Raw genomic sequence first — 17,515 nt, 5'->3', positions numbered from 1 at the left:
CTTCGGGCTGGGCAGAAGCTTGACTGCATAAAGAGACGCTTAAAACACATCCCTTCTTCGTTCGAGTGTGGAAAAAAGCTACTATCCCAGGAACAATATGAATGAAGAAGATCGTCAAGCTCCGTCCCGGCTCTCCAAGGACATTCAAACCTGGCATGAAGAGTCAATCATTCCTCAAGACCTCAACCCTGAGGAGCGAGCCATTGAGAAGCGTCTAGTTCGTCGGATAGATTTTCATATCTTGCCACTGGTGATCCTGGTCTATTTGATGAACTTCATGGATAGGTAGGGGTGGCATTCTTGCCTGATCCGATACATAGTAGTTATTGACTGGGAGGCTCAACAGAAATAATTATGCCTCAGCAAGACTTCAAGGCCTCGAGGCCGACCTCGGTCTTGAAGGGGACCAGTACCAAATTGGCCTTTCGGTTATGTATATCAACTACATCCTGGTTCAAGTTCCCTCGAACCTCTTGTTGAACTATTTCGGCCGCCCTTCCCTCTACCTCGGCTTCTTCGTTCTCAGCTGGGGCTTGGTAGCAACTTTGGGGATATAGTTGCTTGTCGCTTTATGCTTGGTCTTGTCGAAGCACCATTTATGGCTGGGGTTCTCTTTTATCTATCCAAGTGGTACAAAAAAGATGAACTGAATCTGCGAATGGCAATCTTCTATTCTGGTTCTTTGATATCAGGAGCATTTGGAAACCTTATCGCCGCCGGCATCCTCAACGGCTATCGGGAAAGCGAGGGTTGACGGCGTGGCAGTGGCTGTATGTGATTGAGGGCTCTATCACGATGGCTTTTGGAATTCTTGTGTTGTTCATGTTGCCGGACTTTCCTCAGACATGGCGTCTTCTAACCGAAGAGGAAAGGCTCGTGGCCAACCGTCGAATGGCTCTTGATGCAGCGGATGTGGACGTCGATGAAGAGAGCGTGATGTCCCAGCTGAAGGGCCTCAAGCTGGCGGTCACTGATATCAAGACCTGGATTCTGGCTTTTACCTACATGGCCATTACCGGTGCCGCCGGATTTCAAAACTTTTTTCCTACGCTGACGGCTACCCTGGGTTACAGTCATATTATCTCTCTGCTGCTGGTGGCTCCTCCCTATATATTTATGACATTCTGGAGCTACTTACATGGGGCTTTATCTGACAAGTTGGAGAAACGGTTCTGGTATAGTGCCTTCCCCTCTCAGTATACAAGCCTTATCTACTAACACATTTATATGAGATAAGGTTTTTTATGTACCCGATTCCCCTGACAGTTGCCGGCTTCATAATATTTATGACAGTGGATGAATTTGGTCCCAAATATTTCTCATTCTTCCTTGTCATTTTCGTTTTTGTCATGAACAGTACGCTGTTCACCTGGATCGCAACCTCAATCCCTCGACCACCGGCTAAAAGGGCCGCGGCCATTGCGATCATCAATGGATTGGGAAATTCAGCTTCGATCTGGACACCGTTCACATATCCTACCAACGAAGCTCCGTATTACCGGACGGCATTTGGTATAAGCGCCGGCCTTCAAATTATTGCCGCAGGGCTTGCGTTGTGGTTGCGATTCCTTCTCACCCGCGAGAATAAGTTGCTGGCAAGGTTTGAAGATGAGAACACCCCATTGCCCGAGACTGAGATGGAAAAATTGCGCCATCTAGCTATTGTTGAGGGCGTGGATATTGGCACTGCAAGACAACTCCGAAAGGGATTCCGCTTTGTGATTTAAAGAGCAATCTTCTGCCGAAAGTTCGTTATTGGAATTGCTTGGTGGCAGGGTTTGTCGTTATATATCTCTTGCATGTATCCTTGCCATGAAACTATATATTCGCGGGACTGTCGAAAAGCCTTCTTCAGGCTTTAATGAGCGGATAATATTTATGCAAATAGTTAACAGTCCGTAATATATTTGTAAGATGGGCCAACTATATTATTTATATCCACAAGGTCGTCGATAGCAAGTGGTTATTCAGTCCTCGTAGTAACCGGAAGTGACTTAAGTGGCTGTGAAGTAATTTGATTGATATAGCAAGATAAGTCGAACTTTTCAACAACCATCCGATGTGGTGTAATGGCTAACATCGCTGTCTCTCACACAGCAGCTCGGGGTTCGATTCCCCGCATCGGAAGCATTTCTTTTTCTTCTTTTCTTTCCCGAGATATTTTGTTTTTGTGGATCCCTCGTCGGCGGAGGCGTACGGTATGGAGTATAGCCGTTGTCTGATTGTGGTCTTGCCGAACAGTCATTCTCCCTCCTAGTTCTGGCGGACATCTAGGAGACTATTAAATCAGTTCCGCACTATGCTGGACCACACAACTCATATCTACATTGTATTGTAGCTGTCTATTGCAGGATGGGGCACAGGAATGGAGCCACCCATGCAACTACTTTTTACCAAATCTGCTACTCGGTACTTTGAAATATGTATGCTCCTCAAGATAGGAAATACTCTCCTCCACATCCAAGAAAGTCTTTTGACGCCTGCGACTCAACGAATGGATTCTTTTATTAATTTGCATTGTTTGTAGCACTCTCGTGCTCACTCCGAATCATATAGCAAAATTAATGAACATTTTTTCAACTAAGTCAGTGTGGCCGAGTGGTTAAGGCGACAGACTAGAAATCTGTTGGGTTCGCCCGCACAGGTTCAAATCCTGTCGCTGACGTTGAAATGCGAAAGCCTTCTTTCCTTCTCTTTTTTGCTCTCGTGTCTATTGTGAGACCCACTTCTCTGGGAGCGTCAGAATCGTTTACCCTTTATCGCGTTCCATACAGACACACAGCTGAGCAGCTCTTCATTCTGTTCCATTTGGGCCGATCCTGGTTCTTACCCCCGGGGTCGTCATACCCTTTCCCTACAGCGCCAGTTCCACGGGGAACATCGTCTTTACATGGAAATTAGTCTCCGATGCAGTCCAATCACCTGCTACTGAACGGAGGTAAGACACGAAGCATCAAGTCCTGTGAAAGAGCTAGTTAAGGCTCAGCACTCTATAGGAATGATTGGAAGTAAGGTGCTGACGCTGACAATCAGGCTCTTAGGGATGACGTACAGGAGCGGATAGTTCTTTGTGTTGCGATATCCGCTAGCTCCTTACGCAATGCCATGCAGAGTCGACATAGTACTTCATTGTTATTCGTTTCTGTTCCTAATTGTCGTTTGGAATGTCCGGGATGTCTGGAGGGTCACGAGGGACAAGTTCCCGCATTACCCGCAAAGTCCTTCAACTTTACCACTCTTTCCGATATCCATCTTACAATTCTCATATCGCCGGTAACAGTGAATGAGGAGTACGGATGCTGCGGTACAATGCAAGGGATGGGTACTACGATTCTTTCAACCATGACTGCAAAGTGGTTTAAAGAGTATACATTTAAATCGAGGCGACCACGCCCTTTCTTCTTAGGTTGCGCTGGATCTATATGTCCTGAATAACATATTGCTTTGTACTATACGAGAGAAACACAGTTTACAATGGCTCCTGGAATCCTCACCAATGGTTTCCATGACCATCCTACACCATCTTCAACGCTTCCTACGCGCCGACGTCCGTATCCCCACGATGGCCTCCGGTTCGATCCCAAACTTAAACCCAAGTCATATCGCATGACTGGTACCTCACCGAACTCAAAGATACTTTTCCTGGATGTGACTATTCTCGACTCGACTGGGAATGACCCATATCGTGGCGATGTGCTGATCCATGGGGAGCGCATCGTATCGGTTGGGTCAGTCCCCGATGTTGAAGCGCTTCGCCATGATCCGAAGGTCCGTGTCATCCAAGGTCGCGGACGCACTCTCATGTCTGGTCTCGGGGATGCTCATACACATTGGACTTGGAACAATATCGCTCTTGAGCTGCTGGGTGACATTGGCGTAGAGGAGCACACTCTGATCACAGCACGCTCGGCGCTTTGTTATCTGGACTCCGGATACACCATGTGCTATGGCGCCGCATCGGCCAAAGATCGCCTGGACTGTGTCGTGCGAGATGCTATCAATCGCGGTACCTTGCCCGGGCCGAGGCTTCTAGCAAACGGCAGAGAGATTGCCAAGCGAGAGGGTGAGCTTGCGGCCGGAATTACTGCCTTTGCGGAGGGCCCGTTGGAAATGCGAGAGGTGATCAGGCATCATGCTAAGATCGGCGTCGATCAAATCAAATTGAGTATGTCGGGCGAAGCGATCACTGAAACCGTATCGGCTGAGGAATGCTTCTTCACCGATGAGGAAACCGCCGCTTGTGTGGATGAAGCCCATCGCAATGGGATTAGGGTTTGTTCCCATGCACGGGCCCGAGACTCGGTTATCCAGTGTGCCAGACACGGCGTCGACGTCATTTACCATGCCTCATATACCGATGAAGAAGGCATGCAGATGCTTGAAAAGGTTAAAGACCGGGTTGTCGTTGCCCCTGCGCTCAACTGGCTCTATGCCACCGTTTATGAGGCGGAACCCTTTGGGTATTCCATGGAGAAGGCTGAGCAAGTCGGGTACCGGAAAGAGCTGGAGACAGCCATCAAAGCCTTGAAGGAAATGCATAAGAGGGGTATTACTGTCCTTCCGGGAGGCGACTATGGCTTTGCCTGGTGTCCTCATGGGACATACGCTCGGGATCTTGAGCACTTTGTGAAGCTATTGGACTTTACGCCGATGGAATCCATTGTCGCTGCAACCGCTGGAATAGCCAAGCTGTTTATGCAGGATGACGAGCTGGGCAAGATCCTTCCCGGGTATTACGCCGACTGCATTCTGGTCGATGGTGATCCTCTGAAAGATATTGCGGTGCTTCAAGACCATTCCAAGCTGGACGTGATCATGATCAACGGCCGTATCCACAAAGCTCAGCCGGCGGAGTTCCTTAGTATGGCTACAGTTCCTCCATCATTGCAAGAGGAGAAGAGCTACTTCAACTTCGTAGTATTTGAAGACGACTTGGGACGGTCTCGCATTGGCCATCTCGACCTTGGGGACTCCACAATCCAGCCGCTGACTATGGCTTCCGGCTCACCCCTTGCCAGTCTGAGCCAGGCTATTGAACTGGGCGACGGAGGCGTTGTCCGCGCTGCGGAACCTCCATTCCCGCTGAGCTCAGTGAAGTTGTTGCCGCCTCTCGCAGATCGAGATGTTCTCTGTATCGGCGAGAACTACCGCAAGCACATCAAAGAATACCAGGAAAGTGGCTATGCTGCTGCTGGTAACAAAGTAACTGACAGTAAGCAGTACTGTCTCTATGAAGGAGTCATGTGCGGAGGATGCTAATAGTATACAGGCCCCAAAGTCCCAACCGTCTTCACTAAGCGCAGTACTAGCATCACTGCTAGTGGAACGGACATCTATCCCCACCCTGGATTTACTGAAACAATGGACTACGAAGGTGAACTGGGAGTCATCATCGGCAAAGCAGGCTTCTCTATCAAGGAGAAAGATGCTATGGATTATGTCTGGGGCTATACGATCATAAATGGTAAGTTTGTCGGACGAGTTGAGAGAAGCCAACTAATTTGATCCAGATCTCTCCGCCCGTGAGAGACAGCGAGACCATCGGCAATATTTCATGGGGAAATCACCAGACACCTTCTGTCCTATGGTGTGTTTGGTTTCTTATCTCGCCCATGTGCTTTTAGTTGCTAATTATTCTGTCAGGGACCGGTTGCTGTTCCAGCTGCAGCGTTACCAGGAGAAATTCGAGTGCAAACCCATGTCAATGGTGAAAAGCGTCAAGATGGCACCACAGCGGACCTGATTTTCTCCATTCCCAAGCTGATTGAGACGGTATCCAGTGGCATCACACTACAGCCGGGCGACGTAATCGCAACAGGCACTCCACACGGCGTTGGAGTTGGCCACCATCCGCCGAAGTTCCTTAAGCCAGGCGACCTGGGTAAGTCCGATCTTTCGAGTTCCCGGAAAGTGTGTTCTTGGTGGTCAAAGCTAATACGAATTTCTCCAGTCGAGGTGAGCGTTACTGGCCTTGGAAAGCTTTCTAATCGCATTGCGGATCCTGGTAGCAAGAACCCTACTATCGACCGTGTCCTCCAAAAGCCATCGAGCATCCCAACTTACAACCTTGATCGGACTTGGGGCGGTGTTGGGTTAACCAAAGTCGGACCTGATCATTACATCAATGTCCGAGAATTGGGATCCCAGAGCCCGGATGCAGAAACGATCGTTTTCATCCACGGCCTTGGTGCCAACCTGGAGTACTATGCACCGCTTATTCAAGCTGCTGGGCTCGAAAAGGACTATCGTGTCATTCTCTACGACCTCGAGGGACACGGCGCAACGCCCACCCGAGCCTCCTCCACCGCTACCTTGCAAACTTTCGCGAGAGATCTTGACCTGCTTTTCGCCGCCAAATCGATCAGATCGGCTACTCTTGTGGGCTGGTCCCTCGGCGGGTTGATTGCTATGTTCTTCGCAGAAAAGCACCCGTCTCGCGTCTCGACGTTGGTCCTGCTGGGGCCAGGACCGACCCCTTTCCCAGAACCTGCAGTTGAAGTATTCACCAAGCGTGCTGCCGTCGTCCGCGAAAAAGGCATGGAAGCCTCGGGAGTGGCCAGCGCTGTGGCCACGGCTGCCACCTCCAGCGTGACCCAATCGCGGCCCTTGGCCCTTTCCGCGGTGCGCCAATCCCTGCTGTCTACTCACCCAGAGGGCTATGCCAAGGGATGCATCGCGCTTGCGAGGTCGAGGGGTACAGTGATCACCGTGGAGAATCTGCGAATGTCGACTTTGATTGTCGCCGGACAGGAAGATGCGATTTCGCCAGTGAAGCTAGCCCAAGGTTACCGAAGCAAGATACCCCATTCGCAGGTGGAATTGCTCAAGGACGTGGGTCATTGGCATGTATTTGAGGACCTGGAGGGAACCGCACAGGCCATCAAGAGGTTCTTGGGGCGATCGTAACTTGCCTGCCCACAGACGGGAAAGGGCTTGCTTCATGATTTCGTGTATAATTTTTGTCTTTCTCTCTTTTTGTCTTTTATCGCGATACTGCTGTGGGTTATTTTCTACTTTCGCTAAAATTGAGACCAGCGATGTATAGTATTCATAAGCTCCATTCCGTAGCAGCTCGTGCACATGATTCTGTAAAGCCCTGACTCGCGCTGCACCGTGACGTACAATCCACCCCCCTACTACTACTGGCGTCCCCACTACTCGAAAGGAGAAAGGGTTCATGCAGGTTCCATCGTTCCGAGGGTACCGAGCAAACGGGCGGTCTGGACTTCCCCCTCGTATTGCTTTAATAGCGAGCGTCGTCATTCCGGCCTAGTTTGAATGCTAATGATCCTTCGGCACTGCCAACAGCCTCCAGTTTGACCATATATCCGGGGCAGAAAAGGAGGGGCAAACAAAGAAATAAACTTGCCTTCCCCGCATTGATCCTTGTTATAACCTGTGGGTCCGCCCGTACTTTTTACACGTCTGACCTGACCAACCCTACCCTGTTCTTTCGTGGTTACGCATCTTGTCGACTCGCACGCTCTATGGCTTTAGTCCAGCAGTCATAGACGAGAAGGAAAGGTAGACTCGGTGACTTCAAGGCCAGTACATCGTATACAATGGACACCAACCCTCCCCCAGAGCAACCCCCACAAACCCGACGCCGCCGCACCCGACTCGCCTGCGAGGCATGCAAGATCCGGAAACGCAAATGCGACGGCCAAACTCCATGCGAATCCTGCAGTCGATATGATTACCGCTGCTGCTATGAGCCGCCTCCTCGCAAAAGGCGACTCACGACCGTAGCCGCCGGGCAAACATTCTCGCCACCCGTTACACTGCCGTCACCCGGTCCAGCACCCTCGTCTACCGCTCTGGAACCCAGTAGTCGTCGACCAACCGAGGAGAAGTCAATGGAAGCCAACTCCGGCGTCCTCTTTCCACAGTTACTGGGCCTTAAACTCAGCCCCGACCATGCGCCTTCGATGCAGCACGGCTCCGGGTGGAACTTAGGTGTCCGCCGGAGTCCGCATCGTTCGGAAAAGAGCATTACCTGGATTTTGTCGCAGGCGGCGTGGCAGCATTTGTTTGCGGTTTACGTCGAGAAGATTCACCCCGTGTATGGGTTCTTGGATCTGGAAGTTGTGGCCGGGCAGGCGGGGAGGAGATGGGAGGATCCCTGTGCGTCAAACGAGTACGACGCTGTTCTGTGCGGGGTGGGAGCGCTGGGATCGCTGTTCTCGTCGCGGTCCAAAGCAAGTGAGCAAGAGCGACATTTGATTGACTGTGCGAAAGATATCCTCGAGACGACCAGTACGCTGGTTGTCAGCCCGGGCGTCCACGACGTCGAGGGCTGGCTGCTACGCACCATGTATTTGAGATGCCACAGCACGCCGCACGCCGCGTGGATAGCGTCGTGCACAACCATGCATATTGTCGAGGCTGCTGGATTACATCGTGAGTCCACTCGTGGCTCACTGGTCTATCCGGAGATTAACCCCGGTGGCCAGCCGGAAAACGTGGAATGTAGGCGACGGCTGTTCTGGATTGCCAAGTTACTCAATACGTGGATTTCTTTCGAGTACGGTCGATCGCAGGTCGTCATCCGAGGGGCGCAATGCCCGCCTCCTACGCCAAAAGCCGGGGATCCTACAAGTGACCTCATCTCGTTGTTCCAGTTATCGGAAAAGTTAGACCCCGACCAGACGGTCGAAGTGTTGGAGTTGGAAGAGTCGCTTGTCCGGCTGGAAGGCTTCGAATTTGAGTCCGATGCTGTTATCCTCTCTCAGAGTGTGCTTGCTTTTACTATCTATCGCCGTCTGCAAATACTGAACTCCACCGCCAATATGACATCCGTCGTCGACCGGGTCATTCAATTGGGCTGCCGAGGCCTCGCCGCGTCGTCCCGATCCATCGATGCCAGCTGTCCTTGGTGGCACGTCAGTAACGTTCCCTTTCAGTTCACCTGTATTCTCCTCGCGATGGATACGCGGAAATCACTCGTCCACGTTAAGGATTCACTCGCTACGTTGAAAAAAGCAGCCGACCACTTCGCGACACAAAAAGCGCGAAAAGCATACAAAAACATCGACTTCCTGGTCCGGTTATCTCAGAAGCGGAAAGAACAAGATGCGGCTTTGCTGAACGAATCTGTAGGATCGAATCAAGGTAAGACAAATGGTCCTCCGGCCGAAGAGCAGCTGAATGGGTCTGCTTCGCCACTTGGGGGTGCCGGTACGGAGGATACATGGTCTGCAGATACGCTGCTTAATCCGATGGACCCGGGTTCATTAAACTATAGCTATGACTGGGATATCTTTGTGCGTGATGCCTTGGATTTCTCGACTACGTTTCCAAGATTGGCGGAGCAGGAATATTGATTCTTTCTCTCATCCATGAGATCTGTTTACTGAACGTAATAACGACTTCTATTACACAAATAGTTTGTGAGATAAAAATGATTGATTATATTATTATAATGTAGAAGCTATTCAACCCATTCTGGTTTAGAATACGGATTGCTGACCCCCTCCGTCCATCCAACTCTTAGTTTCTCTAGTGATTTGTTTGCGAAGACTTTCCGCCGTTCTCCATGGATAGCGTGGTACTGCCCTGTTTGCAGCATTAGCTCTCACTCTTACTGTATCTTAAACATGGTGACAGTGCTAACCAAGCGAAACATACATGAGCAGTCAAACCCAGCGAACCGTCTCAACACAGCCTCGCCGCCAGGATGTCTTGATAGAAAGGATGTGCAGTCGTAGACGATGCCATCAATCACCAGCCCTGCTTATGTTAGTTCTGTTGTACTTCCGCTTCAAAGGCAATTGCTGTACGGAGTAGTTGTAGCTAACTTACAAATCTCAGGGTTATCCACTCCGTTCCGTTTGGACACTTGGTCCGGGGAAATGTAGGGGAGGACCGGTTTGTGGTTTTTGGTTTCCTTCACACCGTACATGGTTTGGAAATGTTGTCAACTCGTCAATGAAACCGAATATATTGGTATTATGATGTAGATGATAAAGACACTAGAAACTCAACGGATTAACTTATATAGGATAAGCAGTCACCAAACATGACGTCTCAATCACTACCACTCCCGCCCATGGCTCGAGTCCGGGGTAGAAACAAAAGACAAGGACCTTTCCCGGTCCCAGGGCCCAGGAATCCGGGGCATATCCCTGTCTAGCATACCCCCTAGTGGCAATTTGGTGCCTGTGGGGGTTAACGTTGGTTACGTTGGCTTCGCATGGAGCGGGTGGAAAGGGTTCGGTGGGAAGAAAGGAGGGTATTGCGGATATTGCGGGAGGGACCTTGACCAGTCGGGTTCTCGATGCTGCCGTTGTTCGATGTTTATTGTGGACCGTGCATTGTCGGTCAGTGTGTCCCAAGAACAACAGGGGCTAGTTTTAGGGAATCCATCGGTGAACCTACGGGATCGTGGGGTGCTCGCGTGGTGGCTGAGTTTGGGGTTGGGTGTGTGATCACTCACTCATTCCAATCTCGGATTGTCGAGGTTGGCTTGGCACTAGCGAACGGCGCTGTAGTATGTCTTCCACCTCTCCTTGAGAGGCTATGCGAGTCATTGGGTTTCCTTTTGGTGACCTGGTGACGGGAGTGTGACATGTGGCAGTGGTGCTCTGCACCATGACGATAGCCCTTATGCTCAATGACAAAGGGTTGCTCTCATGAGGCCGGGGCCCATGAGAATACATGGTGGCGATGACAGGGCTTTTGCAGGGGTATGTAATGACAGAGCGATGGCCGGTGCTCTAGATGTATCTAGATAGTATACAAACAGACTATAACATTCGTTCTAAACGATATTCAGTGCGAGGGATTCCGAATTCCCCTGCTTCGATATTGCTGAATATCATTCGCTTGTAACTATACAGGTCAGGTCTGTACCGCAGTCTACTGAAGTGGGATCTTGTTAGACTAAACTCCTATCATGATTCGTCGAACAAGAGCGAGTTTGAATGCAATGAATACGTCTACCTTTAACTTTAAGTATTGGAATCAGAAACTGATCGGATGCTCCAATAGACAGCAGGTGCACGGACCACACCCAAGGAGCTTCTCCTTGTTTGAACAACAACTTGTTTCAACGACTCTTTCAGCCATGATCTAGCTGGTATTAACGGACCGATTGTCAAAGAATTCATGAGTTGAGCTATGCTACCTGCTTTCCTGTGAGGAACAGGATTTCTACAGCGTCACCATAGTAGAAACCGCATCCAGCCACGTCGCACAGCTAACCTCGTGGTAATTCTTTAGAAGAGTTGCCTCCGTACAGGCAGATAGAATGAGGCGATTTAGCTCTCCTATTCCGTCTCTAAATATTGCTCACCTCAGGACCAGCGGAATTACACTCCGTCAGAAAGCACCTATCAGAGCACCCAGGGTACAAAGGACTGGTCCGTCTCTCCTCCTGTCGATGGCCCACAGCCCAAGCGCTACGCCACTAATCAATGAACTGCTATCAGTGTCCACGAGGGCTAACCCAGAAGACCTGTTCAAATACACGTCAGGTCGATGGCTAATAGATGAGGAGCAGCAACTCGCACAGCGATATGTCAAGTTTCATGTGGATAATCTTTGCTCCAAGGCAGCATCGGTATTCAGCGATTCAACAAGATGCATGGACCTTGTAAAGGTAGAGGGGAACTTTAACAAAGCTTTCCTCCTTACGATGGATGACGGCCACGAGGTGGTAGCAAAGGTCCCTTGTCCGAATGCTGGACCGCCCTCGCTGACCACAGCTTCCGAAGTAGCTACCTTGAACTTCTGTATGTTTACATACCTCCTCTATTTGCAGATCGTATACTGATTTGGATGTTGATAGTACGGTCTCGTACATCTATACCAGTCCCAGAGGTCTTTGCTTGGAACTCAGACCCCACGAACTCTGTAGGTGCAGAGTACATCATCATGGAAAAGTTTCCGGGTGTCGCACTCGGCAGGAAGTGGGATGGGATGAATATGCCAGAGCGATACGAGATAATAAGCCAGATTATACGGATGGAGACCGAGCTCAGAAAGATGGTCTTACCAGCATATGGGAGTCTCTACCTACGTGACTCGCTACGCTCGCTACCGCGCGATTTTCAATATCATCCTCTACCTGCTGATTTAGACCCCGATGGCTTGTTTTGCGTTGGTCCGTCCTGCCATCGAAACGAATGGCGTGGGATATCCGGAACATCTGATGAAAAGCAGTATACAGGTCCATGTATGTGCCTGGCCTTCTATGAATGATTCTGCTGCTGACACATCAAGGGTCTTCACTATTAAATTTCGCACTTTCAAACCCACAACGAGCACTGGCTCATATCGCAAGCTCTAGAGTCGAAGTACAAGAACACCTCAACCGTTTCGGCAGAGCCCAATCCATGGATGAATACATCAGTCTACTCCACAAGATGATCGAAACCCTCCCAATCCTCTCATCCAACCCAGAAGTCTTAGAAGTATCACCCCCAGTCCTCTGGCACACAGACCTCCACCTTCACAACATCTTGGTCGCCCCAGATAACCCAACCACAATCCAAGGCATAATAGACTGGCAGTCGACACAATCTGCACCTTTATTCACCCAAGCGCGGTTCCCAGAGTTCCTTAGACCACCCAAGAACTATATCGCAGGAGTCCAGATGCCACGCTTACCAGATGATTTCGAAGCATTGTCTCCTGAGCAACAGGAAGACGCAAAAAGAGACAAGACTTTGGCGTCGCTGTCGAAATACTATGAAATCTCTTGTCGGAGGTTTAACGAACCAGCGTATAATGGAATGAGCCTGGATCGGAGGCTTTGGGAGCCGTTTACCCCTTGCTCGCTTCCTGACTGTGGAAGTTTGGTTCCGTTGCGGAATGCTTTGATCCGACTTTCGCGAGGTTGGGATGCCCTCGCATTGCCGGGTATTTGTCCGTCTGGATTCACGGAACGGGAGTTGGAGAGCCATGTAGAGCAGGAGGAACAATACAATGACATACTTTATCTGTGGGACATTGTGAAGAACAGGCTTTATACGGAGGATGCCGGATGGGTACCGAATAATAGATGGGACGCTACGAATGAGGTGAATAGGAATTTATTTAACGTGTATATCGAAGCTGTGCGTGAGGAAATGTCACCGGAAGAGGCGGTAGAATTGTGGCCATTTCCACCTGCACCCGTGGCTCAATGAGGTCAATGAGCTTGGATATCTGTTATATCTGGTCTTCATGGCCGATGATCGGTAGAATGATGATTATCTCTCCGCTTCTGATTATATACAACATTCCAAGGAACGGATTAACGGTCGCCAGGGGTATATTTGAACAGCAGCGGTGCAACTCGTTGGAATCTATGTCGGAACTATGTAATCACATAGCATGTAGATGGAGAGGGCAGCTGGTGAGCACAGGAGTGGGGGCATTCAAACCAGCGCCTCACCCTGCCACCGCTCAATCAAGTGGGACTCTCCCAAAGTACCCTTCAATACCAACACCATGTCATCAACAGCCGATAAAAACTTTAAATACGAACTGATGGCCACACAGTACCGCCGGTAATTCTCATCGCGCACCAGGGTCGTGCTCAACTCTGCAGCACGGTGCTGCGCATACCACTGTTCGAAACACCGCTTCACCAACGGCGTTGGCAAGCGTTCCGGCAGAGGAAGGCCGGATTTCAGTGCCTGTTCGATGACACTCAATACTGCCATGATATCGCCAATGTGATGGTCGTTGAGCAGGCCCACGTTCTGGGCAAATCGTTCCTGGAAGTGCTGTGGGAGACTGGTGGATAGAATGAGTAATCGACCGAGGGCTTGGTTCATGTCCTGGCAGAGGACGTGCATGTTTGCCAATGCTTCTCGGTGGAACGGACCGAGTGTCATTTCAAATTTTAGGAGGCCGATGGAGCCTTGGATGGAGAGGAGGGTTTCTGCGACGTCGACGGCGATCTTCTCGGCTACAGCGCCTATGGGGCTATTGGCTTCTGGCCGACCCCAGTGAGATAGTAAGAGAGCATAGTGATCAGAGAGCGTGCGGATGGTGTTGGATAATGTCTTGCAAATATGTCGTGTTGCAGAGGGCGGACGGGGAAATATCTGGACGATGAATGCGGCAGCGAAGCCTAGCAGCACCGTGACGAGTCGCTTCCAAAATGCTTCGTAGCCGTGTCCCGGTAAACCATACTGCCATGTGTGCGTGTCGTCGTAACTGAAGCCGACGACCAAGATGAATGTGGCGCCACCCATGATGGCCGCCATGGTGAAGATTGGAGGCAGGAACAAACGCCACCACATCAATATGGCGGTCATCGCCGCCGTAATTGCAGACAGGCCATAGGCATTCCCGGGCCCATTGCCAGCCCCAATGTACCAGGCGACCATGCCCATCACACCCCCGACGACCGTGCCAATCGTGCGACCAACGAGCGATACGGTGAAATCGCCCATGTACACAAGCAAGGTGGTCTGGGCGGTGATCAGAGCCCAGATACCTTTCTCCCGGTAGTAGAACCCAGCGCTATGCGGAATCGAAGCAGGTATTGCCGTCGCGATCGTGACGACGACCATGCGCAGTGCATACATTCCGCCGGGATTCGTGAACCAGTGATAAAAGCCGGTAAGCGCTCTCGCCAACAGGCCTCGTGGGATAGGCCTTCCGTAGCCGCGGCTGACCTTTAGCCGTCGATGCGCCTCTTTGGCTTGCTCTTCAGCATCGTCAGGGTCGGTCGCAGGGGCCGCGGCGAGATCTTCTGCGGGCGCCTTTTGGCGTGGGTTGACCAGCCAGCGGAAAGCGTAGCGCAGGCCCGAGGGAATCCAGATGCGTTCCTTAGTGCGCGCTTGCATTAAGCGGTGGACCTGGGCCAGGAGCCGTTCTAAAGTCTCTGCGGTGCCGAGGATGCGTTCCTCCATTACCATTCCAAGTATTATCCCGCGGAGGGCATGGGGTCCTAAACTTTCGGCCGATTTCAGCTGACCATTTTCATCAAATAAATCAGCATGACTATCAAGAAGCGCTTCAGTGGTCTCCGTTGCACATGATGATCGGGTTGACTGTAACGTCTGCAATACGCTACCCGCTCTCGTCACAAGCTCATCCAGGTGGTTTCGCGATGCGGCTCGACGAAACCATCGGCTAGAATTGACCGCGTGAAGACACTGCACAATGAGTTCGCTCGTTTCCGAGCACAATTCAAGCAGTTCAGTGGTTGATCTTTTCAATGCGTCGAGTGTGCGGGCGCGAGAAGCCCCGTGCTCGGGACTGTTCAATGCTTGTAGTACATCTGCGCTCTCCTGTAGCTGATACTGTCCGACCTCGTGGGCTCGTTTTTCCTGCACGTCGCTTTTGTCAGATCCCTGTTGAGAGAGTGGCTTGATTTCTTGGAGCTTTCGATCAGCTCTTAGGAGGGTAATGTGGTAGTCCATCAATGACACGGCGGACAGAATGGCCTGTCGCAGGGGCTCTTGTAGCGTTTTTATGTCATCTGAGCTCCAGCGGCCACGGGAGAAGTCCAGGGGCAGAAAGGCCAATGACGGTTGCATGGCTTTGAATGCTCCGATGATTTTCGCTTTGGTCGCCGTCAGCTGCTGCAGATCGAGGGATTGACCTGCAAACTTTTGCCGGGTGTACTTCAGCGGGGTTTCTCCCAGACGGACGAGTTGCTCCATTTGCGTGAGGGTCACAAACGATGTCGACTGCGGAAAGAAGACCAAACAACAGGCAAAGCCCAGGCCAATGCCGATGGCGCCTGGTTTAATGAGAACCTCCGGCAAGGAAGCGGTGAAGGATGGTAAACTGGGCCCGAAGAGTAGAAAGAGGTCTGCGATGATGATGCCGAAGATCTGCGCCAAGGCAAATTTCGGATTGGCGACACGAACACGAGACATAAAATAGACGAAAGCACAGATCATGACGTAGAAGACAACAGTGACGCGGGCATCGAGCATGAAGCCATCGTACACGAGGATTTTCGCCTCTGCGGCTGGATTCGTGCCAGTTTGATTGCCGATCGCGACCGCTTGCTGTTGCAATGCCTGTACCATCGCCTTCGTTTGTGCGTCTGGTCGTGCCGCTAAGGCGGCTTTCATAGTGAGGAGGCCCCAGGCCCACGCGAGACACATGCCAAAGAGGAGCGACAGCGCTGCCAGCAAGTAGACGAACAGGATTCCTGCTGGGGGCACGATGTATAGCACCAACGCCCCGAAGAAGGTCGCGATGCCGATCTGGTGTAAGGCTGGCCCGATGAATATCAGCAGCGAGGCCACCCAGGCCGCGGCCCAGCAGCGAAAGAGTACCTTCAAGTCGCGCACATTGAAGTGGTCCAACCAGGCCGGGAGCTTCAATCGACGACCCTGTTGGCTGCCGCTACTGTTGTCGGCAGCATCCGAGGACTTGGGATCGGGCATTTTCTGCACGACATGCGGGTTCTGGATCGTGCAAGTCGGAGAAAGGACACGAGGAATGTAGGTCGGAAGTGTGAGAAGGCGGGAACGGAGCCGTGGGCAGCCCCTGGACCCCTGCCAATTAGGTTCGGAGGTCACGAAATGCAACCAGAAAACCCTGAGCTCCAGAACGTCCAATCGTAGAGCCCAATTTGACGTCATGACGCCGGGAATGGAGGATCAACACCTCCACTGAACCGATCGAGACCGAATGTCCACTCTGTTTAGGGTCTGCGTGGGTCGATGCCATCGATCATTAATCGTCTCTTCTCGTTCTAGCCCTCATTCTCCTGCCATGTGCCGAGGTCCATTATCCACTTTGGGTCGAAGTTAAATTTTCCATTCCCATAAAAATAGGCCTTCTGAAGGGGAATCAATGATCACCACAACAAGGACAATCAAAAGAAGACCAGTGCAGGAGTAAACAAACTACTCTCAAGCTTCCGAGTCCCTACGTGGACGACCACATTGGTGGCTCTTAATGCGGAAGTCTCAGACAGCTTCGGCCCCCCTGCCGGTGAGTGAAAAGTACGGGGACAATCATCCCTGGCACATGAACCGTAGTTTATATTTGTATCTAGTGGAGACAACGCCACGCGGAGAGTTTCTGTACCTGACAGCTAGTACTGAATTGGTCAGATCTGGATGAGATCATGTCGTGGTCGTGGTTCTTCCTCACGCACGAGGCTGGTCTTTGGCTGTTTCGATCGCATTGGCGAGGAGATGGTAGTTCATGTTTAATACAGCCTGAACCTTGCAGAAAAGCAAGTTTCGACCTGGTCTGACGGCAGAAATGGCCTGTCTCCTCACGGACATGGAGTCGCAGATTTGACCATTGCTTCGTACCCATGAATGATAGGGCCGCAATGCGCGTGAAGATCCCGGAGAGGACTTGCGCCGAGGGAACTAGACACGGGGGTTGAAACTGAAAGACTACTGTCGATTGGCGACCAGACACCCTTGCTGGAGGCCACTGCCACTGCTCCAGTGGCGACGGTTGGACCGACCATGGGGGTCACACATGAAGAAAGTATGAGACAGAATTGGCAGGTTTGTAGAGTACAGAAGAAAACATCGCTTGAAGCTATTGTTTGGACGCATATAATTCGAACGGGCCTAACACGATGTGATTAGTA

General features: G+C 51.2%; 7 protein-coding genes across 7 annotated transcripts; 5 read left to right on the top strand and 2 right to left on the bottom strand.

The window, feature by feature from the left end:
• Nucleotides 1–97: 97 nt before the first annotated feature.
• Nucleotides 98–557, top strand: ABOM_002626 (uncharacterized protein; the record flags this gene model as incomplete). Its single annotated transcript, XM_022529756.1, has 2 exons — nt 98–285; nt 347–557. The coding sequence occupies 2 exons, from the start codon at nt 98–100 to the stop codon at nt 555–557; spliced, it is 399 nt and encodes a 132-aa protein (XP_022391191.1).
• Nucleotides 558–795: 238 nt separating this feature from the next.
• ABOM_002625 (uncharacterized protein) lies at nt 796–1,727 on the top strand (the record flags this gene model as incomplete). The annotated part of the gene is made up of 2 exons (XM_022529755.1): nt 796–1,175; nt 1,238–1,727. The coding sequence occupies 2 exons, from the start codon at nt 796–798 to the stop codon at nt 1,725–1,727; spliced, it is 870 nt and encodes a 289-aa protein (XP_022391188.1).
• A 1,747-nt stretch (nt 1,728–3,474) lies between these two features.
• On the top strand, nt 3,475–6,906 carry ABOM_002624 (putative fumarylacetoacetate hydrolase; the record flags this gene model as incomplete). The annotated part of the gene is made up of 5 exons (XM_022529754.1): nt 3,475–5,212; nt 5,270–5,464; nt 5,511–5,587; nt 5,644–5,881; nt 5,951–6,906. The coding sequence occupies 5 exons, from the start codon at nt 3,475–3,477 to the stop codon at nt 6,904–6,906; spliced, it is 3,204 nt and encodes a 1,067-aa protein (XP_022391189.1).
• Nucleotides 6,907–7,562: 656 nt separating this feature from the next.
• Nucleotides 7,563–9,323, top strand: ABOM_002623 (putative protein RDR1; the record flags this gene model as incomplete). Its single annotated transcript, XM_022529753.1, has 1 exon — nt 7,563–9,323. One exon carries the CDS (start codon nt 7,563–7,565, stop codon nt 9,321–9,323), a length of 1,761 nt encoding a protein of 586 aa, XP_022391186.1.
• A 107-nt stretch (nt 9,324–9,430) lies between these two features.
• On the bottom strand, nt 9,431–9,901 carry ABOM_002622 (cytochrome b5-like heme/steroid binding domain-containing protein; the record flags this gene model as incomplete). Its single annotated transcript, XM_022529752.1, has 3 exons — nt 9,431–9,555; nt 9,628–9,729; nt 9,802–9,901. The coding sequence occupies 3 exons, from the start codon at nt 9,899–9,901 to the stop codon at nt 9,431–9,433; spliced, it is 327 nt and encodes a 108-aa protein (XP_022391187.1).
• Nucleotides 9,902–11,380: 1,479 nt separating this feature from the next.
• Nucleotides 11,381–13,130, top strand: ABOM_002621 (uncharacterized protein; the record flags this gene model as incomplete). Its single annotated transcript, XM_022529751.1, has 3 exons — nt 11,381–11,732; nt 11,789–12,175; nt 12,223–13,130. The coding sequence occupies 3 exons, from the start codon at nt 11,381–11,383 to the stop codon at nt 13,128–13,130; spliced, it is 1,647 nt and encodes a 548-aa protein (XP_022391184.1).
• Nucleotides 13,131–13,361: 231 nt separating this feature from the next.
• Nucleotides 13,362–16,541, bottom strand: ABOM_002620 (uncharacterized protein; the record flags this gene model as incomplete). The annotated part of the gene is made up of 1 exon (XM_022529750.1): nt 13,362–16,541. One exon carries the CDS (start codon nt 16,539–16,541, stop codon nt 13,362–13,364), a length of 3,180 nt encoding a protein of 1,059 aa, XP_022391185.1.
• Nucleotides 16,542–17,515: the final 974 nt, after the last annotated feature.

Source organism: Aspergillus bombycis (assembly GCF_001792695.1).
Source record: "Aspergillus bombycis strain NRRL26010 chromosome Unknown contig00023, whole genome shotgun sequence".
Taxonomy (NCBI): Eukaryota; Fungi; Ascomycota; class Eurotiomycetes; order Eurotiales; family Aspergillaceae; genus Aspergillus; species Aspergillus bombycis.
Note: the sequence above shows the minus strand (reverse complement) of the source record. Positions and strands in the feature narration are given on the sequence as shown.